Here is a 25,682-nt window from a genome sequence, read left to right on the forward strand (position 1 = left end):
GAAGAAGAGAAAGAGAAAAAGAGGAACATCAACGTAATCGTTGTGACACGTGTGAAACATGTGCAATCGAACGAATGGCCGTTTCACCTCGGATCGAGTGATATTCGTCCGAGGCATCGGAAGGCCCCCGCCGCAAATAAAAGTTTTTTCCGGATTAAACGAACAGTTCCATCTCGATTCTTCGTAGACGGGCGCGCGCAACGCATCACTGCGGAATCGGAATTTCCTTTCACCATGAACGAAAACCAGTTGTGCAACAGGCTTTTTTATCGCATCCCGGGTCTCGAGGTGTCTCCCTCGATTGCGCAACCGTACCGTTATCAGGACCGGTGATTTCGAAACAGATAAAAATTGATAAGGTAAACTAACAACGATACGCGAACCGAAGCCGAAACAACAACACGAATTGAATTTTTCACCTCGGTTGATCTCGTGTTCTTATTGTTAGATCTTTTCCACGGATCGAGAAACACTCTCCAATTAATTTTTCCCCGCGTACACGTGACCAGGGGAGAGAAGTTTGGATTTGTACGAGTCGAGATCAACTCGACGGTTTTCTTAGTCTCGCGTAAAAAGCGAACCTGTTTCTTGGAGACGGGAAAACTGGATCCCCGTGACACTAGGAGTAGCATTTCCTGCCTCGGAAACCGAGAAACACGTTCTCCTGACCTGTCACGGCTGTTTTCCTGAGAAAGCAGCACGAACAGTGCGGCTCGCGTGCGCCAATGCACTTCGTTAAAACAATTTATTCGATAATTATTTAGACCGATTTCATTAAAACTTTCTCGAAAATATCGACCACGTTTTTCTTAATATTCTCTCTTTCTCTCTTTCCATCCGTTTTATAAAAATGATCATTTCTTCACGCGATATTCACGGTTCCGAAGAAACGCAGTGCATACAGTTTAGTTTGCTGCCTAGCCTTTACCCAATTAATCTCGCGTCTTAATCAAGTTTCATCGGCTCGAGATTAGCACCGCGTCAATATCCTCGGTTGCGCTGAAATACGCGTCTACATCCCTTCCTAACTTCCTGCAATCTTGCATATGCAATACACCAATACGCTCCAATGCACATACATACCGTGTGCTCTTAAAAGTAGCGATGTACAACCGCGCGGTTAAGAGTTTTATCGGGTGTACACTTCCGAAAATACTCGGGTTATGGACGAATTCTGTTTACGACGAAACTTTACCAAGACCGCGTACCAACTTCCCCATAGTTTTCAAGTCTAAGGTGGGGGAGGAACCTTAACAATTTCTCGAGTATGCAAGAGAAGGGTAAGGGTTCTTCCCTCCGATCCAGAAGAAGACGACGTCGTTTCCGGATACGTTCCATCATCTCTCGGTCCAATTAGGACCTTTCCAGCTAAAAACCACGCAACACCCTACGAAACACCCTGTACACCGTCTGTTTCGAGCACACTGACTCCACGCACCGTTATCACCTATGCGGCGCTCGGGTACACGAACATGCACCCGGATGCACGTATAAATGCACCGGTACAAGCCGCCCCGCTTGGGGGGGAGTTGCACGCGTGTAAATACACGTACACAGGGATGCAGAGTGCGCGCATACGCGGGGTAGACGCGTGTACGTGGAGGGGGTGGACGAGCGCGAAGCTATTACTCGGTTTACGAGGGGCAACACGCTGCTGACGTTTACGGGCGAACGAAACCCACCGAATGCGCCGCCACGATTAATTCCCGCGCGCCTTGTTCCAATCCGAAAGTTTTATGGAAAATACGATACCTGGGGGAACACGGTCGAGATGCACCTTGCCCTCTGCACGCCACCAAATCACCGAGCTTTCATAAAGGAGGAAAAAGAGAGGAAAGAGAGGGGAAATTCTCGGGTATGATTTGTGTTTATACGTCGTACATCGCGGCCAGAAAACGGATAATTAAAGCACCGTTGTGTCTCGAACGAGGTTACCCACGCGGAATGGGAATTATGGCAACACTTGTTGTAGGGCGGAATAAACTCCGTGTCGCCTGCAATGCGACTACATTCTCGGGCCCCTTTACCTTATAAATTATTTCAGAGAAATGATTTCACGCGTTGCACAAATTTTATACGGATAAATGTTAGTCGCACGATTCTCCAACGTTCCATCGACGCGGATCCCCATTATTCAGCGATTACGATCGGTCTCGGTTTGGCAATGGTGCCAATTTTTAACGCCGTTTTTGCGTGTTCGCGCGACACCCCTGTTTCTTTTTCACCGTGCATATTTTATCGAAAATAAAATGGAAAACGGCCAACCACCACGGGCGAAGTTGTTACAGAGGGACGAGTTGTAAACCCGTACAAACTCCCATCGTGCCTCTTTTTACATTTACGACAGTGGTCACGACGCAACGATTTAGATTCACAAAAGCAGCGAGCGGCGAACGGCAATAAATTTCAATTTTATAACGTGAATTGCATTTTTCGTCGCGACTCTCGATCCTTGTGCCTCTGCGCGGTATCGATCGCGCTCGTAGATCCCTTTCCCTTATCCCGATATCTCTCCTTCGATCCAGCCAACGTTTATCATCGTGTCCCATCACGATCGTACAAGGAATTGCGTAAACGGCCGTGTTCCCCGTAGAAACGAGGGCCGACAGATTTTAATTTACCGGGAAGTAGATATTACACCTGGAAATGGAGCACAATGGCGCATTGTCCGCGTCGAGAGCCTTAATCACGGATGTACTCGCCTTTGTCAATTTCCATAGTTCAATTCCTCGTTGTCTATGATGCTCGCCCACGGATTCGGTCGAAACATCGGCGGATCTAGTACGCATTTGTCCGCGTGTATACTTTATATCCCCGCGCGCGGCGACCAAGGAACAGATACGTTGCATCGAGGCCACGATCAAACAATCGTCCATTGTGTAACCTAAGCGATAGTAACGACTATCTTCGCCGATGTTGATAACTCTATTATAGAAATTAATTTCGCCAGTATGTTCGCCCGATGCGACAACCCCCTCTTTCTCGCAACGTTCCGCGAAATTCGTGTCAACGTTCGAATTATTTTTACTCGCCCGTATTATCCTTGACATCCACGAATCGACGTTAATTAAAAAACGGCTCTCACGCGATCTTGACGCGATAACGCGTTTAAATGTAATAATAAAGATCCCCCGAGATAGATTTGTTCGATCAATGCCCGGTATCAAATGCGGCGAATCTTCGGTGTAACCTGCTTTCCGCCCACGCCTCTGGTTTCTTACGCGTCGAATGAAAAAAAGAAAAAGGAACGAAACTTCGTCGTTTTTTTTTACTGCCTACGTAATAACGGTATAGTCGTATGGAAACGTGTGGCACAGACATAGGCGTATATCTCTAAAATTGCTACGCCGATAAAGTTTGCAACGCGGCCGATAACTATACGCGTATATACCGTGTGTTACGTATGTTGCGCGTATATTTATGCGCGTTTCGACGATCCGAGGTGCGAGCTAGACTTTCCGGAATACGATAAGAATAACCACGTCGATTACGGGCCAACTGTGTGCGTCGATCTAAACGTATGTACAGATGCCTATTGGTTGGTCTACGGGCAACGGGTTTCTTGTTTTCGTAATGTTAAATCGTTAGTTCGCAAATGATTTTTATTTCCAACTTTCCGTAAGAATCAACTTTCGATTTGACTAACGAGTATATTATCGATATAGGAATATTAAAAACTTCGGCTAACTTGTTTTGAAAGTCAACAATCTTTACTTTCACCGCGGCTTGTTTGAATGGCTTCGAAAAGTTTGTTCGATAAGTTTTTGGTGAGAAAATAACTAAACCGGGAACTGGAAAGGTGTGACGAGATATTTGGGAGTTTGAAAGGAGTGAAAGATAAAGATTGAAAAGGTAGACGCGTTATCTATGGAGAAAGAAGCCATATGATCGTGAACGAACGAATGGGTGCTGTGCGAAGGAAGAACAACGATGGAATCCCACTTTGGTTACTTGTATATATTCCATCTCGATCGATATGACTGGATAGCATATAGGTGCTATGCCATAGTTGCAAGGGCTGTCACTTTTATCTCTTTTCTTGTACCATGATTTTTACACCTCGATTGATACACGATTTGAACGATCGATCAAAAGTATGAAGATTTTATTTAATTTTTTCAATAACGCGTCCGCGAGTTTCTTAAAGACGTGATCGAAATAATACCGAAAATAATTTTTTTTTTACAAAGTAATGCAAATTACAATATGAAAATAAAGATTGCGAGCTGAATGATAAAAAATCGTAATAAATAGTCGTAGCATATAAAGATTAATGACAAACGGTGATGCGTTCTTTCATTAATTTCTCGTTTAAATTGCGCACGTGGAACGGATGAATGATCTACGCATAAGCTTTCACATGTATGCGAAAGCGTACACACGCAGAGCGATACAGTCACAGGTATTAATGCCCGAGGCAAAGTATATAAACGCTGCTCTTCCCACTTATTACGTCAAAAGATGCTACTAACAATAAATGCTAAAGATCAACTCCGTTCAACGTTAAAATTATCGATCCATAGTACCTAAATATCTATTTTACATTATTTTTTTTTATATGTAAATGACTGCAATTAAAATCAATACTAATTTTGTTAATTATTCGGTGATAATTTTTCCCCAAACTTACGAGATAAATATCGTATTAATATTTATCGAAAATTTTCGTAATACGAAAACTGCGACAATTAATGCAACCGAACAAAAAAAAAATCATTAATCACGCGTACAATTACGATACATGTTTTCTATGTTTTGTATGGCACGATATGAGTATCTATCGATGACATGCGATCTCGGTATATTAATTACTGGTCAGCGCTCTTTTTGTTCGCTGAATGGTCAGCAAAAATAAATAGGAATATATAGAATAAAAGGCATATACATAATTGCAATCGTGATTACACGTCATCAACGATGATAAAAAGCCAAGGAAATGTAATGAAGAGGTTCAAATCATTTCACGTACTATCGTATAGATAACACTTTATTTATCGTACGTATTTTTATTATGTCCTATCCATTTTACGACATAATTTTTTTAACGATGTCACGATTTTTAACGATCCTAGAGAAGTTCAGAAACGTGCGCCATTCTAATGTATCATCTTACGCATGAATCAGGTAGTACACTGAAATGCTTTTTATTTTTCTTCTCTGCCGTGGAAACACTATACCCGTGTTTCTTTATGGGATATGGTTACGCAATAATGTCACAGAGAAACGTTACCGAGGCAGACAATCGGTGATAGTCGCAGTGGACACGTAAGCACGAAATTTCATCTCTTTCTCGCATTACTACACTATATTGTACTTGTTTACCAAACCGTAGTAAAAATGTTTTCTTTCGCGAAGTGATTTCTTTGCATAATATAATGATAAATATTATACAAATATTAATTCTGATTATCAATGATCAAAGAGTATAAACGATATTGCGACGAATTTTCACTAAATATTTTTAAAAGATTTTCAAGGTGAACGAATTTCATTCAAAAGAAAACATTAATATTATTATAAATTACACGTATACTGTTACTCAACAACGTAAAATCCTTGATAAATTACAACGTTCTAATATTTCGCACGTATCATAACCTAAAGATGATAGTACAATATCGTTCGAAATGTATACCGTGCAATACGAATTTAAAAAGCGGTATAGCTTGATGTTATTAAAGAATAACCGGATCGTTCCGATTTTGATTTCATGATCGTTTAACTGCACACAAAAGAACACGGTATCTCGAGAGAAACGAAAGGAGAAACAGAGAAAGAAAGGATGAGAATGAAGAGATGCAGGGAGAGGGGAGAGTTGATAACATGCCAGCTGTGCGCAGGAACGGAGGTTAGGTTAGAATTGGCGTTTGGGGGTCGCGAGGTCAGCTCACGGGATCGAACGACCAAACGGGATAGCAAGATAGCAAGATATAGAAGCATGCAACGATGAAACTTACCTCGTTGAAGGCCATCTTCTTCGTTATGCTTCCGGACTCGCGGCTGCTTCCGGCACCTCCTTGCCCCACCGCTCCTGTAGAAGAGGATCGTCTCCCAGAGCCGCCGGACTAGTTGTTCCAGCAGCAGCTGATCTCGCCTGTCCAGAAATCCAAGGGAGGACGAGAGCACATCGAAGCCGCGAAAAACGCCACTCGCGGCACACTAAACACGAACACGAAGCCGACCACGACGACGATAGCGACGACGGCGACGACGGTGACGACGACGACGACACTCGCGACCGACCTGTCTTACAGCCCTCCGCGACACACATACGTCACGGAACAAACACGACCGTACACCTTTGCGGGGGACCACCTACGAAACACTTTCGATCAACTTGCACGCGATCCGTCACGCGATTAGCATCCCCCTGCCGAGCGAGTTACCGTAGTGAGGATAATCTGGCATTCCTCAGGTGGGCACCGACAGCACCTTCGCCGATGTTCGAAATACCGCAGCGGCTTACCCGGCTACCTTGCTTTACAGTTATCGCGACACGTTACCAATCGATTGTCACTATATCATACGCATATACCAATCGTCACAATCTGTTCAATACGTTGTAACCGTTTCTCGCACTGTTTTTTTCACGTATTTATATTCGTCGCAGAACTATCCGCAAACAGAGGAGCGCCATCTTGATTTCTGCTGTCGCGGAACGAGTCAAATGAGATGCGCGCGACGCCGACACAGCTGTGAACGGGTGCCATTGCCAACGAAGACCGCGGTTTTTCGGAACACATGCGACGCAATTACTTTCAAAGTTTGTCTCTTATTTCATTGAGCTATTTTCCGATGCTGATCATTTTCGCGATGCTATCTATCTCTTTTTCTATCTTTTTTTTTTAATATATTTAATTACTTTGTATATTATTCCTTCTTTTATAATTATTTTATAATTATTCGTATATTCATTTTTTTTTAAATAGAAAATAAATATATATTTATGTACTTTTAATGTTATAAAATAATTATAAACAGCAAATATCGTATAATATTGCAATTGCGTTTTGATTGGTTGAAAATGGATAGAAGAATTCTTACCGTGAAATTTGAATGTAAGAATTTAAAATATATAATATTTTATTAAAATATAAAATCGGAAAATAAATGATTATAGAAAAAGAGATATTAAAATAACTAATAAAAACACTCTTTATGGATTATATTTGAACTTCACCAAAAATTTTTAAAAAAAAGACTATAACAAACAGAGACACTTCAAGCTTGTGCGCCATCTTGGACAATACTAAACATGGCCGCTAAAACTGCGTAAGTCAGTAGTGTGGTGTACATATTAACGGTGGATGGTTCATTATTCTATTACAGTGTTCGCGTAGTGTTCGGTTATTTTTATGTCCATTTACATTCTTAGTGTTTAATATATCGTTAGTTTTACAAGTGAATTCTTCAAAAGACAGAATTTGTTGAAATGGGCCGTTCCAGATCCAGGACAAAATCTCCTAGTAGGCGGCGTCATAAGAGCAAGCATTCAAGAAAACGTTCAAAATCACGTGAGAAGCATTCGAACAACAAGTATTCTGACAAGCCAAAAGAACGTAGTTCAAAAACAAGGTAATATATTTTACTTTATTATTGAACGTATGCATATTGGAATCGTTTCATTCTATCGAATTTTCCGCCATTTTGCTATATAGTCAATAAAAAAATCTTTTTTATTGATATATATTACACCTAATTAGAGGTTTATATATCTCCTATTGTTGTATATATATCTTAATTGCGTTGTTTCTATTAATAAATATTAGTCAATTGATCTTTAATTGTCGCGTCAATTATTTCTTTCTGCAGTTATATAGAATTTGAAAGAATTTATTTATTTTTGCAGGAAACGATCCCATTCTGCATCTTCTAGTTCATCAGATGCTTCAGATGATGTACATATAGTCAGTCATAAGAAACGTTCATACAGAGACAGAGATCGCAAAATGGATGAAGTAGAAAGACTGGCAGAAATGGAGCGGCAAAGGTAATTATAATTAATATAAATTTAATTATTTTTTATTTGATTTTTATTAATTAAATGTATTTTCACTAACAATATTTATCTGTAATATCTCTTGTTTTTACTAAAATATTAAAATATTAGAAAGGATAATATTAAAATGTTTTTATTATTTCTTCGTACATTTGATATTATAAAATTAAGGTACTTATCCCTAAAAAAATATTTCTTCATATTATTCTTTATATTTTATTTTTTTGAAAGGCAAAAACAATATAAATTTTAACATATTTAATTATTTTTTTAATTAATAAAGAAAATTAGTTTTGCTTCTATTGGTGTACGTTTTTTTTTATTTATAATTATGTTGTCAGGAAAAAGAAAGAATTATCGAACAAAACCTTCACCGCTAGTGCAGTTGGGTAAGATTGTATAACTATCTCATGGTGGTGGTTGAATTATTTTATATTATATACATATAAGTACCTGATATTTTAATACATATCATTTTTTATTAGAATTTGATAAAATATATGTTAATTCTAAATTATGTATTTTTATTATTATTATAAATATCAAATAAAATACATTTTCTTTAATTAAATAAGATGATTACATTTTGTTTATTAATGATTAAAATAAATAGCATGCTTATGTATTTGAAGCATATATGCTACTTTTGTAGCATTAGAACAACAAAATATTTCTGTGTTTGCAGAAGGCAACGTGAAGTGGAACAAAAAATGGTTGAAGAAGAAGCTGCCAAGCGAATTGAAGAACTAGTGCAGAAGAGGGTAGAAGAAGAACTAGAAAAACGTAAGGAGGAAATAGAAGCTGAAGTACAAAGGAGGGTAGAAGAAGCTAAAAGGGCAATGGAGCGTCAAATGATGGAGGAAATGGAATGGAGACAAGCAAAACTTCGTGAGGAGGAAAAACGAAGAGAGGTAAGACCAATCCAGAGAAACATTGGCCAGTGTTAGCCCAAGCGCTGTTTCGATCAACAGGAAATAAATCTGGTGCTCTATCTTTGCATTATTTTTATATTTAAATAAACAATATATTTTGATAAAGGCAGAGCTATAATATTAATGAAATATATATATATAATGGAGGAAATGTATTTTATAATTTATAATGAATTGACTGGTAAGATGCAATTTAATTTAAATGTTTCTAAACTATAAAGAAAATTTAGGGTTTTATATGTTTGCATGTATTTACATAAAAAAAAAAAAAATTAGAAAATTCTAATTGGGCATTCCAAAAATTATATAAATATTATTAATTGAATATATTTATGGTGAAACTAACACGTGTGATTGTAGCGCTGTATTAAGCTTCTATTTCGCGATCACAGCGTTTGGGCTTGAAGCATTGTGGTTATTAATGAGAAAAAATATTAAAAAGCCACATTGCTTCGACTTCCCAACATCCACTGAGGTCGCGTTGTTGGGAATGTATACTTTCTCTTGTGGGAAGAATTTTGCTATTATAGGCGCATGTATCGGATATTTATGAACAGAATATTGTATTTGTACCATGTATATATTTATATATTTGTACAACATTAATACCTTTCATCACACAATATTTCGATTGCCAGTCGTATTTACTATTGCAAAAGTTGCTTTCGAATGCATTAACTATGTTTATGCTCGCAACTTTTACAATTGTTATACCTGACAATTCAACAGACCTAACTATTTATTGATCTAGTTTATATCCGCGTATGTGAATGTCCACATAATCGCATCGTTTAATCTCTTAAAAAGTAGAAAAGGAAGTATCCAATTACTTAAAGTTAGTGATCCCAAACTTTGTAACTTGCTAAACAGAAAAAAGCAATCGTAAGTTTGAAATAAAGTTATTTTTCTACGAAACTAGGAAAATGATATTTTTCCCTGAATAGTTTTTGCTGTCAGTGAAGCAATAGATTTAAAAAATTGTCAAATTTTTTCATAAAAATCTTCTTAAATTTTATCAATATAATTGCACAATTATTTTTAACTTTATTTAGGCGGTATAACAAAGATATTCCTATTTGTAGTAATAAAAGTGAATTAGATTTTTTTTTTGATAGATCTTTTTTCACATAAAACTTTTTTTTTTATTAATCATACAATTATTAAAAATATATAATATAAATAATATTGTATGATTACTTTAAAATTTGAAAATTCAAGAAAATATATATTTAGTTTATATATACATACATACATACATATATATATATATATATAAACTGCTCTTGATAAAATGCTTTTTTATGCAAACTATAATGACAATAAATAATAGAAATATTAATAGTTTTAATAAGAATAGAAAGAAATATTTATTCTATCCCGTAACTTTTTCATTCTAAGCTCTAATAACAGCTTTGATTAATTTAGTATAACCAATATTCTGAGTTACAAGAAGGGGTCCTGTTATTTGATCTAATTGGCTATGATTTATATATTTAGAAAATAATGACTATTTATATATATATTTTTTTATCTATTTATAAATATTCATAAATACTTCATTTTCCTTCAAATACGACTAGGAGTTTTCTTCTACTATGTTTTTTATGTATATGCACAATTGGTTATTTTCACCCTCGGGAAATCAGCACGTTCCGGTCAAATGGACAGCGACCCTGATTACAAGTTGACCATACTTTTATTCTTATTGCTTTGCACATTGAGTTTGCACTGAATATGTGAACAAGTTTGGGAGAAAATTAATTAGAAAGGGAGAGGTAGACGTTAAAGGGCAGAATTAGAATCCCATAGCAACAAAGCACGACCTAGCAATATATAGGTCACCTTCCTTACTGACTACCAACAGAAGATGCCGGTATTTTACTCACTGCTGAGTGATTGTCGATGAAGAAGGCATCCCCTACGTGCTGGCGCGAGCTTCATTCAGGTATTATCCAATTTATATATTCATAATTCATTTTATACCGATATTATTATTATCATTCTTTGTTTAAACACTATGTATCGGAAAGACAATATTAGGGATTATTTTAGATTTGCTAAATATTAGTACCTGGGACACAACGCATTCAATCGACAGGTCGGGGCGGATGGCACCACTCGTTCGTAAATATTTTTTTAATACGTTTTCCATCTTTTTTTTTCAAATGCACATCAGCCATTATCGAAGATATGTGAACCATCATTATCTGTGAAAAAAATTATTATAATTTTTTTTCTTTTCTTTTTCTTTTTTTTTTTTTTATATTTTTTATTTTTTTTTTATTTTTTTAATTCTTTAAAACAATATTTTTATACCTTCTGCATTTAAAGTTTATCCTGCACTTAACAGAATTACTCAACATATCGCGTTTAAGAAAGGAGAGTTAAAATTATCTGTACATCCTTTTGCATGCACAGTGAATTGATTCAGAATCATAATTCACGTTTTTTCACTTTCAAGTGGCATCCTAAGTCGTCGTATTTCCATCTGGGGAATCTGTCAATAAACAGCATTCGCTGGGAACTAAGAGGAGCTCATTTAATCCAAATGAAGAAACTGAGTTTATATACATCCTCCGTTACTTTTATATCAACAAGCCATCCTAATTCTTTCAAATCCTCGAAATTTCACATATTCCCAACTATCTTTTCCATATAAAAAAAGAATGGTTCTTAGGATGTATAACACTAGACTGTTGACATAGCGGCACTATGATTTTTGAATATGAACGGTGTAACAACAGCTGGTGAACAACACCATCATTGCTTCATGTAAATAGATCCCATTGTCGTTGTAGGAGGAAGAGCGGAAGAAGCGAGAGGAGCTTGAGAGGATCTTGGAGGAGAACAACAGAAAGATAGAAGAAGCTCAGAAGAAACTGGTAGGTCTTTGAAGAATTAAATCCAGGACAATCTGGATGACTAACAAGTATTTCTTTCGATAAGGCTGAGGAAAGATTGGCTATGGTCGAACAACAACGTTTGATGGAAGAAGAAAGGCAAAGAATGAGAAAAGAACATGAAAAACGTGTTAAAGAGGAACAAAAGAAAATCCTCGGGAAGAACAACTCGAGGCCTAAATTGTCCTTTACACTAAAGCCAGTTACGTGAGTCTGTATCATTTCGTGCAGTTTTATATGTGATATTTATACATCTTGTCGGATTTGGAATCATTCATATTCCGCAAGAACATTCAACATATGCTGCGCGTACATGAGTACATAAAAGATGCAGCAATAAGATCCAAAGCTCATTCAGAATGTATTTGCGATAATCATCGAAATCTGGCAATGTTGAATTTTTTTATTTGATTATGATGATCATATGTACATCAGAATTGAATAATTAATTCTATACTTGACAGATTTCGAAACCCAATACAGGTGGGATTTTACCTGTTAGAGACTACACTGATGTCAATACAGAGAAACATATGTTTTGTGCAGGAACGTAATAAAGCAAGAATTTGTATTTATCTGTTATGTTATACATGTTTTTTTTTATATTGTAATAATAAAAAAATATTCTGTACAAATTTGCTTGATCTGTTTGACAGAAGTGTGGTCTAGCCTAGTTTGGTGTGTTCTACAAATTGCAAATGCAGTTTATATAATGCTGTTTCTCTGTAACTATATTATACAAAAAATACTTTTATTTCAGTTAGATATATTAATGAAAAATGAATCGTATTTAATGCATTCGCATTTTCAAGCTCGATGACCCAAATAGATTTTGTAATTAAACACAAGTGTATACATGAATTTTCTACGAGAATAGAACTATTGTGCATCTGTAATACATAATATAAAAATCAATTTCGAAAAAATAGTAACAGGAGAGCTAATTTTTTTAGTACGTTAAATCGAGGTTTTAATGAATTGTGCATACGTCTAGAATTTAATACAGAGTTCATTCTGTCGACGAAGAAAAAAATAGAGTAAAAATGTTCTTTTCTAATCAAAATTAAAATAAGAATGCTGATAAAAAAAAATAATACGTTGACTGGATCATAAATTTGTACACAAGTATGAATGCAACCATGAACATATATTTCTTGTACGCATTCGTGTATAAATGTGTATTGATATAACAAAAAAATCATTCGTTCATAAAGGATTGTATACCTAAAACATTGTTACTTATAAAATAAATACGTTTTTATTAAATCTCGTTTATTTTATATTTCATGTTTTATAATCGACTTCGAATCGAATTTTTGGAAAATACAGCTTTACCACGAATTCCAAGACTTACTCCTTTTCCTAAAACATTTCTGTAAAATGGATTGCGTTGTCTGTAAATGCATTCGAATTTACCACGAGCTGCTTTCTTATTTTTACGACGATCTAAAACCACTTAAAAATAAAATTGTAATTGTTTTTTAAAATAATTGTAATCGTAATTGTTTTCTCTATATTTTTAAGAAAATTCGAAAAAAAATTTGATTGGCTACCTTTGATAGTATCTTCTATTATTTCTGGATAAAGTTTTTCAGTAACACTGCTACTTGGAGGATGCAATCTTGGATTTGTATTGATTTCAATCAACCAGACTGATAGGTCATCCATTATTAAAAAATCAGCACCGTATAATTGAAAGCTATTTTTTCGATTGACCATATTTTCTTGAGACGCCAGAAGTGCCCCAATTAAATTTTGTTTTATACCCGGTTTAATGAGCTTTTCCCATGCTAATTCGCGATCTATGGCTCTGAGAAGATAAATCATTGAATAATTGTTCTAGATTTATCTTAAAAGTGATATAAAATGCATACTTTAAATATTCTTTGAAGTTATGAAGATTCCAATGAAGTTCGCTAGGTATTGGTGCACCCTCATGTATTGTTTTTCTGTATTTCAATTGCACAGTTGTATTGCATAAATGAATCGATTCGTGGAAATTATTGAGTGTAAAATTTTTCGATGCAAAACGAACCAGAATATCCCTTCAAAACAAATGATTCGATAAGCAAATATTCAATAGGAAAAATGGAGGAAAAATATTCAAAGGTAGAGAAAAATCGATACTTGTATATCCAGACTGTAAGAGGCTGCGTACTGGTAATCAAAAACCATTGCCTAATATCAACTTTCGTTCTATGTACGAGTAGTGGTCGTTCTAAAAATAACGAACAATATTATTAATTTATTCTTAATATCTTTCTGATACTGATGTGGTTACATTCACCTATGTACTTTTGCACAACATACTGCATACATTCCTTGGAAGCTTGATTTATTTTTGTTAAAATTTCCGATAATGAATTCTTAAGAATTATACCTTTGCCCAAACTTTTATCACCCGGTTTTATAATCCAGATATTCCTCATTCCATCGATTTGAGTTTGGGGACGACATTGCATCATTCTTTTCATAATGTTTGATGTGTATCGTAAAAGTTCCTAATAAAAAATACATAATATAATCTACCAATTCAATCTGATTTTCATATTAATTACCTCAATGTTTATTTCATTTTTTTTTTGCAATACTCCACGTCTTTGCAAAATTTTTTTGTACCACGATAAAAATTCATTCCAATCAGGAATCGGTATGTCTTTATTATGTTTTCCGTCTATATCTTCGTGTGCACAAACACTGCAATTTATTTAAAATTTTTTAGAAAATATTTTAAATTTATTACTTTTTTTTTAAAACCTTATATATTCACTGCATCGTTCAAGAGCGAATAAAATTGCTTTTATAGGAATAGTCCCGTCTTCTGACCAAACGGCATTTGGTCCAACAACACTGGCGAAGTATAAAAACCACTTAAGAATTCCCATGCTAGCCGTGATGTAAAAATCTTGAATGAATTCCTCTATCTGTGCAGGCTGAATACGTGCAAGATATTTTAATTACTATCATGATGCAGAAGAGTTGCATACAAACCTGATAAACATTGTAGCATCGTGGAAATTGTACGTTTGATACGTCAGCTTCATAATACCAAGAAATATTCTCTAAATTATTGCACATATCGACCTGAAATAATTTTAACATAAGTTCTAAAATCAAAAGGAAAAAATAATGGAAATTTGGTATAAGCAACTTTTGACGTAAAATAACATCCAGTAAATTTGTTGACTATGGTTCTGTCTTCTGTTCTAATAGATGCTCTCTTATTGGAATACCATATAAAATTTGGAGGACATCTCAACAATTTTTCGACTGTTTCTAAACCAGCTGAAATATGAAGAATATATATATTTTCCCTTTTGTCGAAAAATGGAATGAGTTTCTGTCAATAACCTTCGGAAATTTCTGGAGACATTGAGAGCATTTTTCTGATAAATTTTTTCTCTATCCAACCTCTCTGTCCTAAAGGTTTTCTTATCGGTGGAAATATACCATAAATCACGAAAATTTTATGTTCGTTTACAGCTTTTGATAAAATTTTTAAGATAAAATTGATCTTTGCATTTTCACTGTTAAGAAGTCTCATGTATTCCCTCAAAATAATCTTGCCGTAAGTATTCTCATTTTCTTTCTCCTCGTCCATAAGTAAATCATCGAGATCATCGCGATTGCAAAGAATCTCGGCATTTGCAGTTTTTATAGGTTCTATGTTTGTAACCATTATGGGATCGGAAACTTTTTTTAAAATTAACTTTGATTCTTCCTCAATTTCCTTTGGATCTTTTGGATATATCTTACAAAAAATGTTGCGAAATATTTTTATATGTATTTTATTACTTGTAGAAAATATTCTGTTGCTTTTTTAATTCAATTCTTTCGTACCTGCCAACCTTGACAGTGTTTTTTAATTGTGCAATCCGCGGAGATTAACATAATTTGCCATTTTCGTGTCACTACAGTTTTTATATTATTCGAGATTTCCGATTTATGTTTTGTGTTTTCTGATATTTTATTTTGAATATTGGGAAATCCATGGTTAGAATCTGTAATCAAGGTATTATTTCTATTGTCTTGGTCATTAGCTTCAAAAAAAATTATACAATTCTTCGTTTGCCGCATTGTACAATCTTTTTATTAACAAAAAATTTTCATTTTTTAACATGTTTTATTCATGTCTCTATTTTCACATTTTAATTTACATTATAAAAACTTTTGATAAAAAATTGAAACCATTTTATAACATCGATTGTGACAATCGATGTATTGACAATCGATATATTGACAATCGATAAATAAATTTCGATATTGTTCTATATTCAGGATTTACGATAAGAAAATATTTTTTAAACATTTCTGAGTTTCTTCCAGTTCTCTTCCCATGAATGCGTACACGATCTATATTTTTTTATAGCTTCATGCATAGATTCGTTCAATAATTTCTCTATTTCCGGCTTCTTAAAAATTGGTTTCTTTATTTCGATTTTAATTCCATAATTGTTCATAACTTTCTTTGGTTTCTTAATTTGCACTTCCTCTCTCGTCAATTTCGTTAAATCGATCTCCGCAATCTTATTCTCAGGCTTGATGTTATATGCTTTCATCTCCAATTGCTTTTTATATGCTTTTTGTTGTGCTTCTTGTAAATTCATTTCACGAATTATATCTTGTACAGATTTTAACAAAAGTTTGTTCTTCATGATTCTATTTTCGATACTTTTTTTCTTCTTGGAAGTAATATCATCTTTTATGATATACATGGAATCATAGGTTCTCTTAGTACCACGAAGAATACTTTTTTTTTGATCTAAATAAAATAAACGATACATATTTCTTATTGTTTTAGAAAAGAAAAGAAAAATTAAATTTTCATAAAATCCTACCTGAATACACATTCCTATTGTTATTACTTATCATAAATTGTTGAAAGATCATTTCATTCTTCATTATTATTTGATTATTGTATTTCTTAGGGAATCGCGATGTATAGACTTTCATATTTGTAGTATGATACTTTTTATTTTTCAAATCAGTTTTTTCTTTCAAACAATTTTTCTTTTTCAATCGTACGGCTTTTGTGAAATATTTTTCATCTTCTTTACGCATAGGTCGTTTCTTCGTAGAAAATTTTGGATTATCCGAATGAATATACAAATTTTGATCAAATGTTACTTTCGGTAAAGTAACTACTTTATTATGTGATTTTAAAAATTGATCGTTATTCAGACTTAAGTTCTCAGGATTCGTATAAAACGTTTCTACACATGGCGTTTTTCTCGATTCATCAAGCTCACTCTCCGAATCGGTACAAGTATCAGATAAATAAAATGATATAGATTTTTCATTTAATGAAGGTTGAACGTTGCTCGTAGGCTGCCAAAAGAGGGTAAATTTAATTAATGAAACGTGAAAATTATTCTTTATAAAATATCATACCAAAGATTTGCGTTTAGATTGTCGGAAAAATGTGCATTGAAAATTATCTTCATCGACGCGATTGATATTTTTATCGTCATTCAAAGTGTTCTTCACGGATACAGTATCTCCAGAATTCCAAGATAAATCGGCGCACTCCATTCCACGTGACAAGTATGGACAGATAGAACATATATCGTTTAATTTGTTTACAATTTAGCATTAAATTTAAAAAATTTTTGAAAAATGATGGCCTCCATTTGTCTGATAGTTTCACTTATAATTTTGCTTTATTTTTTAAGTTGCCATTGATGTTGGTTAATTTATAAGCATATGTCAAAACATGATTTTTCAATTAAATAAAGTCGATTTGATTTTGTTTCGATATTTTATACAAAAAGTGAAAAATCGAAAAATTATAACGGTTGATAATACAGTTTTTTTTATTGATCATTTACAAATACAGTTCAAATAGAACTTGGAGAACAACAGTGATCCCAAGTAACAAGTGCAGCTTAGGCAGATTAACTATTAATTAGTTAATCTTAAACCAACGGCATACATATCCGTAATGTCAGACAAAATTTTATTTTTATTTTGATGTGAATTTTTTTTTGAAACATTATGATTTTTATTTTTTATAACTGGTTGATTAACTTTGTTCGTTGTTAAAACAGATGGTAATGTCTGTGGTTCCGGAGGAATGACAGACGTAGTATTTTTTTTGTACTTTTTAATGACATCTTGTACGGCAGTTTTAATCTAATAAGAATGAGAAAAGATGTTATTAAACTTAAATATACATGTAAATATATAATATAAATATATAAATAATTCTGTATATAAAATTAATTCTACCTTATCATTATTTTGTTTCAAAGGTTTTTCAATTTTTTGGTTCGATTTTGTTTTTTGATTCGAAGATTGTTTCTGAAAAGCCATAACTTTAGAAACCAATGATTGCTTCACAGGAGATTCCACTTTATTGCTAGGTGTCCCAGCGAAAGTATGTGATTTTTTCGATAGACGTGATGCGTGTTTTTGAGTATTTACAATTTTTTCCTAATAATTCTTTTCTTAATAATTAAAATAATTTCTCAATTAAATTTCATTAATTATAATACGTACTTGTGTCAAGATGGGAAATTTTGCTTTAGTATTAGAAAGCGGACGAACCACAGGGGCACTTTTCATAGTCGATTCCTGCTTATCAATTAACACAGTAGTTATTAAAGATTTCGGTCGTATACTCATAGGTAGTGCTTGTCTTAATTTGGGTGAATCCATTTTATAATAAGCATAAAATTCCTGATCAAGTTGTATTTCTAATTCTTCGATCAAATCAACAATTACTGGTCCAATTTGATTATGTGTAATTGATTTTTTCTTTGTCAAACAAGTCTAAAATTATTTGTGTATAAAAACAAATTAATTATATTAGCATTTAACAAGCTGAATTTAAGAATTGCAAATTGTTTTTAAGTTTCGGTTAGCATATCGATGTGCAATATCGATTGAAAAGTTATTTATGAAATTTAAAGAAAAAAATTTTAATTTTCTTTGAACCTACCATTGGGGACTTTGAAACAAGACTGACTTTTGAATCTTCATTGTTTACCAAAGTGGATTTCTTTCCAGTGGTTATTCTAGTTCCTTGAAGAGACAACGCTGCACCTAAATACGGTTGACAACTGGACATTCTTTGTTTGTAAGCTAGTTCGAATTCTCCTGTACTCGCATTCTTGTCTTCACGGTAATCTATCACCACTATAAAAATTTATAAGGAATAAGGTAAACGCCAAGAGATCGCCAAAAGATCGCCAAAAATCTTGATAGAAATAAATTGAACGCTTCTATGATACCTTTTATGGTATCTTCTAAAACTTGCTTGCACAAGCGTGTCGTAACTTTACTCGAGTAACTCATATCAGGATGACTATTGATTTCAATTAACCAGACAGAAAAATCATCCATAACCATAAAGTCTGCGCCATAAAGTTCAAAACTATTTTTTCGGCGATCCATAGCCTCTTGACTGGCTAATAGAGAACCGACTAAACCTTGCTTCATTCCAGGATAAATTATATCATCCCACGCTTTGTCGTGTCCCTGAGATCTGTTGGAGTTTTGTTAATAGTAAATTTCGATCTGATCTCGTTAATTACGACTCATCATACTTGAGAAATTCTTTGAAGGTCGTAGCATCCCACATATTATCTGAAGGCAACGCAGGATTTCTATCGCCGCAATTTGTGTACTTGCATTGAATCGCGTGATTGCACAAATGAATCGACTCGTGGAAGTCCGTCAGACTGAATTTCTGGGAGCAGAATCGTAGATAACTTTCTCTGAAAACAGAAGATATTGCATTGCTACCATTGTGTTGATCGTATGAATTGCATGCCAAATATATCACAAGTACAATAATAGGGCAAGCATTTACGCAAACTGGGTTAGAGAAGATCAATTTTACAAAGGGTGAACTCATAATAACTGATAATTTACTGGTGGAGTTTGTTCGAAAGTAGCGAATTACAATTTTAAATATACAATGAAAAGTAGCTTCTTTCTGGATTGTAAGTTATTTCAATTGATAATTGCGATGGATACGCAACAATTAAACGATAGAAGCACGAGATAACGTGACACGAAAGAGGAATTGTTTCGAACTAAGTATATATATGTACAACTACAATATGCGCTAATTATATCTGAAAATATTACCTATATATCCACAGAGTTAGAGGCTGGGAGCAAGTAATGATAAACCATTGTCTGATATCAAATTTAGTATTATGTATCAACAACGGTCGTTCTATATAAAACAAATAAATATAATTTATTTAAAAATATATTTATAATAAAATATATTAAAGTCTGCATCGATTACCAATATATTTCTGTATGACATAACGAGTATCTGATTTAGTTGATGGATTCATTTTCGCCATAACATCTTCTAGTTTATTTAAGAGAACAATTCCTCGGCCTCGACTTTTATTTCCCGGTTTCATAATCCACACGTTCATTATACCATCCATGTCGATTTGTGGCCAATATTTCTTCATTTTCTTTAGAATATGCTTCGACGCCAGGAAGAATTTCTGTTCACACCGTGCTAAATTAATATAGTTCCCATGACGTTACTTGTCAGCAATACAATCGAAATTATATTGCTTACTTGAAATGGAACATTGTTTCGAATGAAGAGAGATTGACCGTGAACGATTTGATAGTACCAGCTGATAAATTGGTCCCATTGATGCGCCCAAATCCTTTCGACTTCTTGATCGATATCTTCGTGCGATTGTGCGCTAATATAATCACTGCCTCGTTTAATCGCGAATTCTAATGCCTTCAAAGGCACAGTGCCAGTTGGTGATCTAACTGCATTTTCACCTTCAACATTTATCTTGTTAACTAACCATTTTAATAAATTTAGACATGCCGTGAATCTATAAGAAATAAAAAAGAAAGATAGAAATCAAAATGTTAAGAAATAATCTGAAAAAATTTTTAACCGAATAATAATATTATTTCACCGAAAATCTTCTATGAAAGCGTGCATCTGATCTCCTTGGCATAAATTATAGCAACGTGGAAAAAGGGTGTTCGCCACTCCAGCTTCGTAATACCAGTGCATTTGTCTGACGTTCGAGCATAAGCCCACCTAAGGCAATCGATTTTCTTACAAGCATATATTATCCTTCTTTAAGGAGTGCCTCACATGACTAAAAGAAATTAACTAAAGTCACTTGAGATACCTTCGAGGTAAATCCTGCTCGATAATATCTGTTAAAAATCGTTGTCTTGTTATCTTGTGCTGGCCAACCGGGCCATTCTGATCCGGTATTCCAGAGAAAGTCCACAGTATGATTAGTTAACATTTTAGAAATTAACAGGCGTTCGCTTTGTTGATCCTTCAAATCCCCAATGCCAGCTAGAAGTATTATAGGACTTGCATCCGCGTTATAATGTTGGTCGCCTAAGAAAATTGATTTATACAATACCAAAAATAAAATATAGAATTTGGAAAATACACGAAATAATTTGAAAATACCAGCGCTGTTCTTTCTATAGAATTTTTCACACCATCCTCGTTTTAACATACACTCACGAATCACTCGAGCCCTTCCATAAACCATAAATGTATGGTGTGCAGCTATAGCATCTTTTACCATTTGTTTAACTCTCATAAACCGTTCGTGTAAAGTTGGTGGAATTTCTGAGATTGGCTGAATTTTTTCTATATGACACAATAAATGTTAAAGTATATATTAGTGAGTATAAGTTATAAGAATTATATTTTAAAATACACCTTGAATTTCTGTTACATCAGCCATTGGTTTTGTGTTGGGATCAATGGAATCATCCTCATGTTCTTCATTTCTATCCGCTTTATTCGTGCTAATCGGCTCCAAATTCGATGCTGCCTCATCGTTCGCTTTCATGTAGCGCACTTGCAAATCTGTATGTTCTTCTGCACTTTTTTGCTCTTTAATTTCACTTCATTGCAGTAAGATTTGTTTTGAAAAGGATGAGCCCGAGGACGTCAACGTTACTTTATCCTAGATCAATTTGCAATATTCGATATCAGTTTTCGAAACAATAATGCACAAGGCATACATTTTTTTTATGATAATAAAATGTGACATTAACATCCTGCACATTCGAATTAGATTTCTTTCGATACCTGTTGAATCTTCGACATCTCATCAACATTATTTGATTCCAATTTCAGTTTTAATTTCTAACTAATTTCTAAATAATTGTTGTTTCAAATTTAAATTATTTAATAGAAGAATAACCTCGATATTGTATGATTAAAGACGACATTCTTCGAATAGATATGAATTTGAGTTACAATAGAGAATCAATGAAACGAAAGCAAAACTCCGACTGAACGTCATCGACGACACGAGATATGTGTTAGAATCTAGAATTCCGTAAGCGTGCGCCCTGGAAGCATTTTAAACCACCCCAACTATTCGGCGGATTGGATAAGATTGCATGATCACGTCATTTTCGTGTTTTGTAAGTTATGTTACAAGATTCGTGAATGGTGATCAATTGTCTGATAAGAATGACCACTCGAGGTTCAAAGGTCATGAATACATTTAATCATTTTGTTCCAAATTAGATCAAGATTATTTAACAAAGTAAAAGTTGTAATCTTAAAAATAATTGAATTTATTCGCAATAAAATTTAAATATTTATATATTATAAATATTTATTTTTTTGTATAATATAATTTATCTGAAATTTTTACGTAACAGGTTATGTAATCAAATTTCAAAGTGGGTAAAAACGATCAGAAAGAGTAGGAGAGAACTAAAAGAGGAGGAGCGTACCAGGTACCTCTGCAGAACTACATGACCACCAAATGCAGGTAAAGAAGCAAAAGCTATCGCGTGGATTGCCCTAACCATTCCTGATCTACAAACTCTGACCCACTTATTCAAACGCATCTTGATTCACATGAAGAAGCGACCTGACGAATCACTTCGACCTGCTATCGCTAATTGTTAGAATTCAATTTCACGCTGATAATTTGATAAAATATATACGTCATTTGCTATTTGCTATAGAATTCGGACGATGCTTACGCGTTTTGTTATCGGTTTTCCGATTAGATCACATGTAATAAGAGTAACATCAAAGACATATTAGCTAGAAGATAATGAGTTTCTTGTCGGAATCATGAATTTATATGATAAATGCGACAAATAAAAAGTCTGCTATTCTTCCTTGGTTCATTCCATTTTTTTGTATTATTGATTTAGACATTTATTAATTTCTTACCATTAAATATAGTGCGATATATGTTGTGGGAAATCATAGAATACAGCTGTACGACTGCATTCGTAGAGGAAAGGGTATAGTTATATGTTGGTGCAATTCTTACTGGAATATTGAAAAAGGTACAAAATACAAACTTGAAAAAAAACGAATGATGAGGGATAAACATATAACTGTCAATGACAGAAACTATTTGAAAGTAGTAAAGAATGAAGTTGCCGAGTTTTTTATTTTTAAAACTCATCAATTCAGCAATTTAAAAATTATTAATAATTGATAATATTAATGATAATGTATTATAATAATATCGAAAATAAAATAATTGATATATATGTTAGCAGGAAGTGAAAATAATGATAAAAATTTGATAATATTAATATATCAATGGTATGTAATAGATCGAAAAATAGAGGAATTGTACCAATACTTATCAACCGATATGAAAAATAATTCTAACCTATACGTTAAAAATAAATTAATTACATTTAGGATTAGGATAAATATCTTCCAATTTATCTTAAAATAAATAAATAATAGATCCAATGATAGATTTTAATATTTTAAATAATAGATAAAGGTAAATATCAAGACTTAACTCAAAATAAAGTCATTCCACAAAATACTGTTTTAAAGATTTTCTTTTCTAACATTTATCCATGAAGCAATCACACAATTTCTTTTAATTATAGAGGGCGCATTAAAATCTATAATGTTTTGCTCAATCGGTATTTCAGAACATAAGATATAAATTCTCATCGTATCTTATGATTCGCCCAGTGTTTTATATTTCGTTTATGGTAAAAGATATATATCGTGTTAAATATGATTCAGTTAATAAGAAATTCTGTTCTTTTATTATTTACGGAAGAATGTTTAGATGAATATTTTGATGACTTGAATTTTTTTCACGGTAAGCATATAAATCTCTAATTGATTAATGATTTCATTGATTGAAATCATTATTATTAAAATAAATTTATTTCTGTACGTAATCTATGCATTGTTATTCTAATGTCATATCACATGAACATTATGGATATAAAATTTCAAATAGAAAAATTAGTTTGGAAATAAAAAAAATATTAATTATTATATTAAAGCTTTTATTCTATTTACTATAATTTATTTTATTAATTTTTAAATTTTTTATTATATGTATAAATCTAAACTTAAATATAATAGATTTATTTATATTTTATTTTTTATGTGTTATGCTTTTACGTTCTATTTTTTTATTTTTTTCAATCTTAGAAGTCAAATTTCAATTTTTATATTATTAAATAACAAATACTTTGTAAAATTATATGAATTAAACGATAAAATAAAATTGAACAATCGAACTTTGAAACTATTTATAACGAGAGCTCGATGATGTTCAATTTTTTTCCAATTTTTTTTGTAACGATTACTTTTTTACAAAATTTAAAATGAGTTTTTTTCAAAAAAGATATGGACCGCTTCAAGTAAAACTTGAAAATTTTGAACATGTTTCAGTTGGATGTTTTAAATCGACGCTGAGCAAAGTTTTAGGTCTTGGCATTATCAGTGGATCTCTTCTTGGTTAGAAACTTTATTTTTAAATAACCTTTGTAATTCAATAGTTTTTGAACTTTAGATTATTAATTTGTGGAATAATTGTATGAAATAATAATAAATAAAAATAACTAGAAATATGATAGTAGATTGTTTATATTAGTTTTTTTTTTATTTTAGTTAAAATACCACAAATTGTAAAAATTCTCAGAAACAAAAGTGCAGAAGGTATTAATGTTTTCAGTGTATTATTGGATTTATTTGCCATCACTGCAATGGTATCTTACAGTTTTATAAGTGGTTTTCCATTTAGGTAATATAATTTAAAATATAAATAATATCTGTTTTATATATTATAATTAATGAATGAATACATATGTTTCAGTTCATGGGGTGATGGAGTTTTTTTAGGGTTACAAACATTAGCAATTGCTGTTTTAGTTATACATTTCAATGGTAATACAACACAAGCAACTGCATTCCTTATCTGTTATTTAGCAATATTAGTTGCTATTATTAGTGAATTGACTCCAGTTAATCTTCTTTGGACTTGTCAAGCGTTAAATATACCTATTGTATTAATTAGTAAGGTATAATATTTAAAAATATATATTGTATATATAAATTTATTAAAGATTTAAAATTTCACATGGGTTTTCAGTTAATCCAAGCTTATACAAATTATACTAATGGAAATACAGGTCAATTATCAGCAGCGACAGGTTTCTTGTTATTCTTTGGATCTCTTGCTAGAATATTTACTTCTATTGAAGAAACAGGAGATATGACAATGATAATAATGTATATATGTTCCACTACTGCAAATGCTATAATAGTTGCTCAAATTTTATATTATTGGAATATGGATACAAATAGCAAGAGTATAACAAAGAAGGATCAATAAATAAATTAATAAAATTTGTTGTACTTTAAAAGTAATACAACGAAATGAAGTGTATAAATTAATGAATATAAATCAAACAAATTCTCTTATATTCATAATACAAGATTTATATTTTAAATATTATTGTTTATAAATTTATTTAAAATGATAAGTTATGATCTTAAATTTTTTATAAATTATGGTGTCTTAAAAAATATTGAAATAAAAATAATATGGAAATTATATTTGTTATCATTTATTAAAA

The 25,682-nt window shown here is 32.8% G+C and overlaps 5 protein-coding genes across 14 annotated transcripts in view; 2 read left to right on the top strand and 3 right to left on the bottom strand.

Annotated features, from left to right (window-relative positions):
- Window positions 1-6,648, bottom strand: part of LOC107998795 (serine/threonine-protein kinase 25) — a 78,382-nt gene extending 71,734 nt beyond the window's left edge. The window contains exon 1 of the mRNA XM_017058248.3: window positions 5,958-6,648. Coding sequence (XP_016913737.2) covers window positions 5,958-5,972 — 15 coding nt within the window. The 5' untranslated portion in view covers window positions 5,973-6,648. The remainder of the gene's footprint in view (window positions 1-5,957) is intronic.
- A 598-nt stretch (window positions 6,649-7,246) lies between these two features.
- Window positions 7,247-13,097, top strand: LOC107998798 (UPF0430 protein CG31712). 3 transcript variants are annotated; one of them, XM_028667197.2, is made up of 6 exons: window positions 7,247-7,575; window positions 7,934-7,990; window positions 8,341-8,388; window positions 8,685-8,910; window positions 11,730-11,813; window positions 11,878-13,097. In XM_028667197.2, exons 1-6 carry the CDS (start codon window positions 7,433-7,435, stop codon window positions 12,040-12,042), a joined length of 723 nt encoding a protein of 240 aa, XP_028522998.1. In that variant the 5' UTR covers window positions 7,247-7,432; the 3' UTR covers window positions 12,043-13,097. The 3 variants fall into 3 exon arrangements, with proteins under 3 accessions (XP_028522998.1, XP_016913742.1, XP_028522997.1); XM_017058253.3 differs by having other exon boundaries at window positions 7,433-7,575; window positions 7,850-7,990; XM_028667196.2 differs by lacking the exon at window positions 8,341-8,388 and having other exon boundaries at window positions 7,433-7,575; window positions 7,850-7,990.
- Window positions 13,087-17,485, bottom strand: LOC107998797 (tubulin glycylase 3A-like). Of its 2 annotated transcripts, none has more exons than XM_062083663.1 (11): window positions 16,670-17,485; window positions 15,183-16,593; window positions 14,983-15,116; window positions 14,823-14,915; window positions 14,589-14,764; window positions 14,390-14,528; window positions 14,212-14,332; window positions 13,959-14,049; window positions 13,706-13,876; window positions 13,385-13,641; window positions 13,087-13,286 (listed from the first exon to the last, which is right to left on the bottom strand). In XM_062083663.1, the coding sequence occupies exons 2-11, from the start codon at window positions 15,508-15,510 to the stop codon at window positions 13,123-13,125; spliced, it is 1,674 nt and encodes a 557-aa protein (XP_061939647.1). In that variant the 5' UTR covers window positions 15,511-16,593; window positions 16,670-17,485; the 3' UTR covers window positions 13,087-13,122. The 2 variants fall into 2 exon arrangements, with proteins under 2 accessions (XP_061939647.1, XP_061939646.1); XM_062083662.1 differs by having other exon boundaries at window positions 14,119-14,332.
- Window positions 17,486-17,617: 132 nt separating this feature from the next.
- LOC107998822 (tubulin glycylase 3A-like) lies at window positions 17,618-23,684 on the bottom strand. Of its 7 annotated transcripts, none has more exons than XM_017058307.3 (14): window positions 23,598-23,684; window positions 21,520-21,769; window positions 21,262-21,447; window positions 20,966-21,186; window positions 20,744-20,871; window positions 20,383-20,656; window positions 20,092-20,305; window positions 19,926-20,016; window positions 19,379-19,549; window positions 19,064-19,317; window positions 18,772-18,968; window positions 18,330-18,602; window positions 18,060-18,263; window positions 17,618-17,963 (listed from the first exon to the last, which is right to left on the bottom strand). In XM_017058307.3, exons 2-14 carry the CDS (start codon window positions 21,650-21,652, stop codon window positions 17,733-17,735), a joined length of 2,577 nt encoding a protein of 858 aa, XP_016913796.2. In that variant the 5' UTR covers window positions 21,653-21,769; window positions 23,598-23,684; the 3' UTR covers window positions 17,618-17,732. The 7 variants fall into 7 exon arrangements, with proteins under 7 accessions (XP_016913796.2, XP_061939639.1, XP_016913797.2 ...); XM_062083655.1 differs by having other exon boundaries at window positions 23,485-23,673; XM_017058308.3 differs by lacking the exon at window positions 23,598-23,684 and adding an exon at window positions 23,005-23,212.
- LOC107998825 (mannose-P-dolichol utilization defect 1 protein homolog) lies at window positions 23,421-25,660 on the top strand. Its single transcript, XM_017058313.3, has 6 exons — window positions 23,421-23,578; window positions 23,691-23,911; window positions 24,496-24,561; window positions 24,715-24,847; window positions 24,920-25,124; window positions 25,196-25,660. Exons 2-6 carry the CDS (start codon window positions 23,824-23,826, stop codon window positions 25,436-25,438), a joined length of 735 nt encoding a protein of 244 aa, XP_016913802.1. The 5' UTR covers window positions 23,421-23,578; window positions 23,691-23,823; the 3' UTR covers window positions 25,439-25,660.
- Window positions 25,661-25,682: the final 22 nt, after the last annotated feature.

The sequence above is a fragment of the Apis cerana genome, linkage group LG13 (genome assembly GCF_029169275.1).
Source record: "Apis cerana isolate GH-2021 linkage group LG13, AcerK_1.0, whole genome shotgun sequence".
NCBI classification, from domain to species: domain Eukaryota; kingdom Metazoa; phylum Arthropoda; class Insecta; order Hymenoptera; family Apidae; genus Apis; species Apis cerana.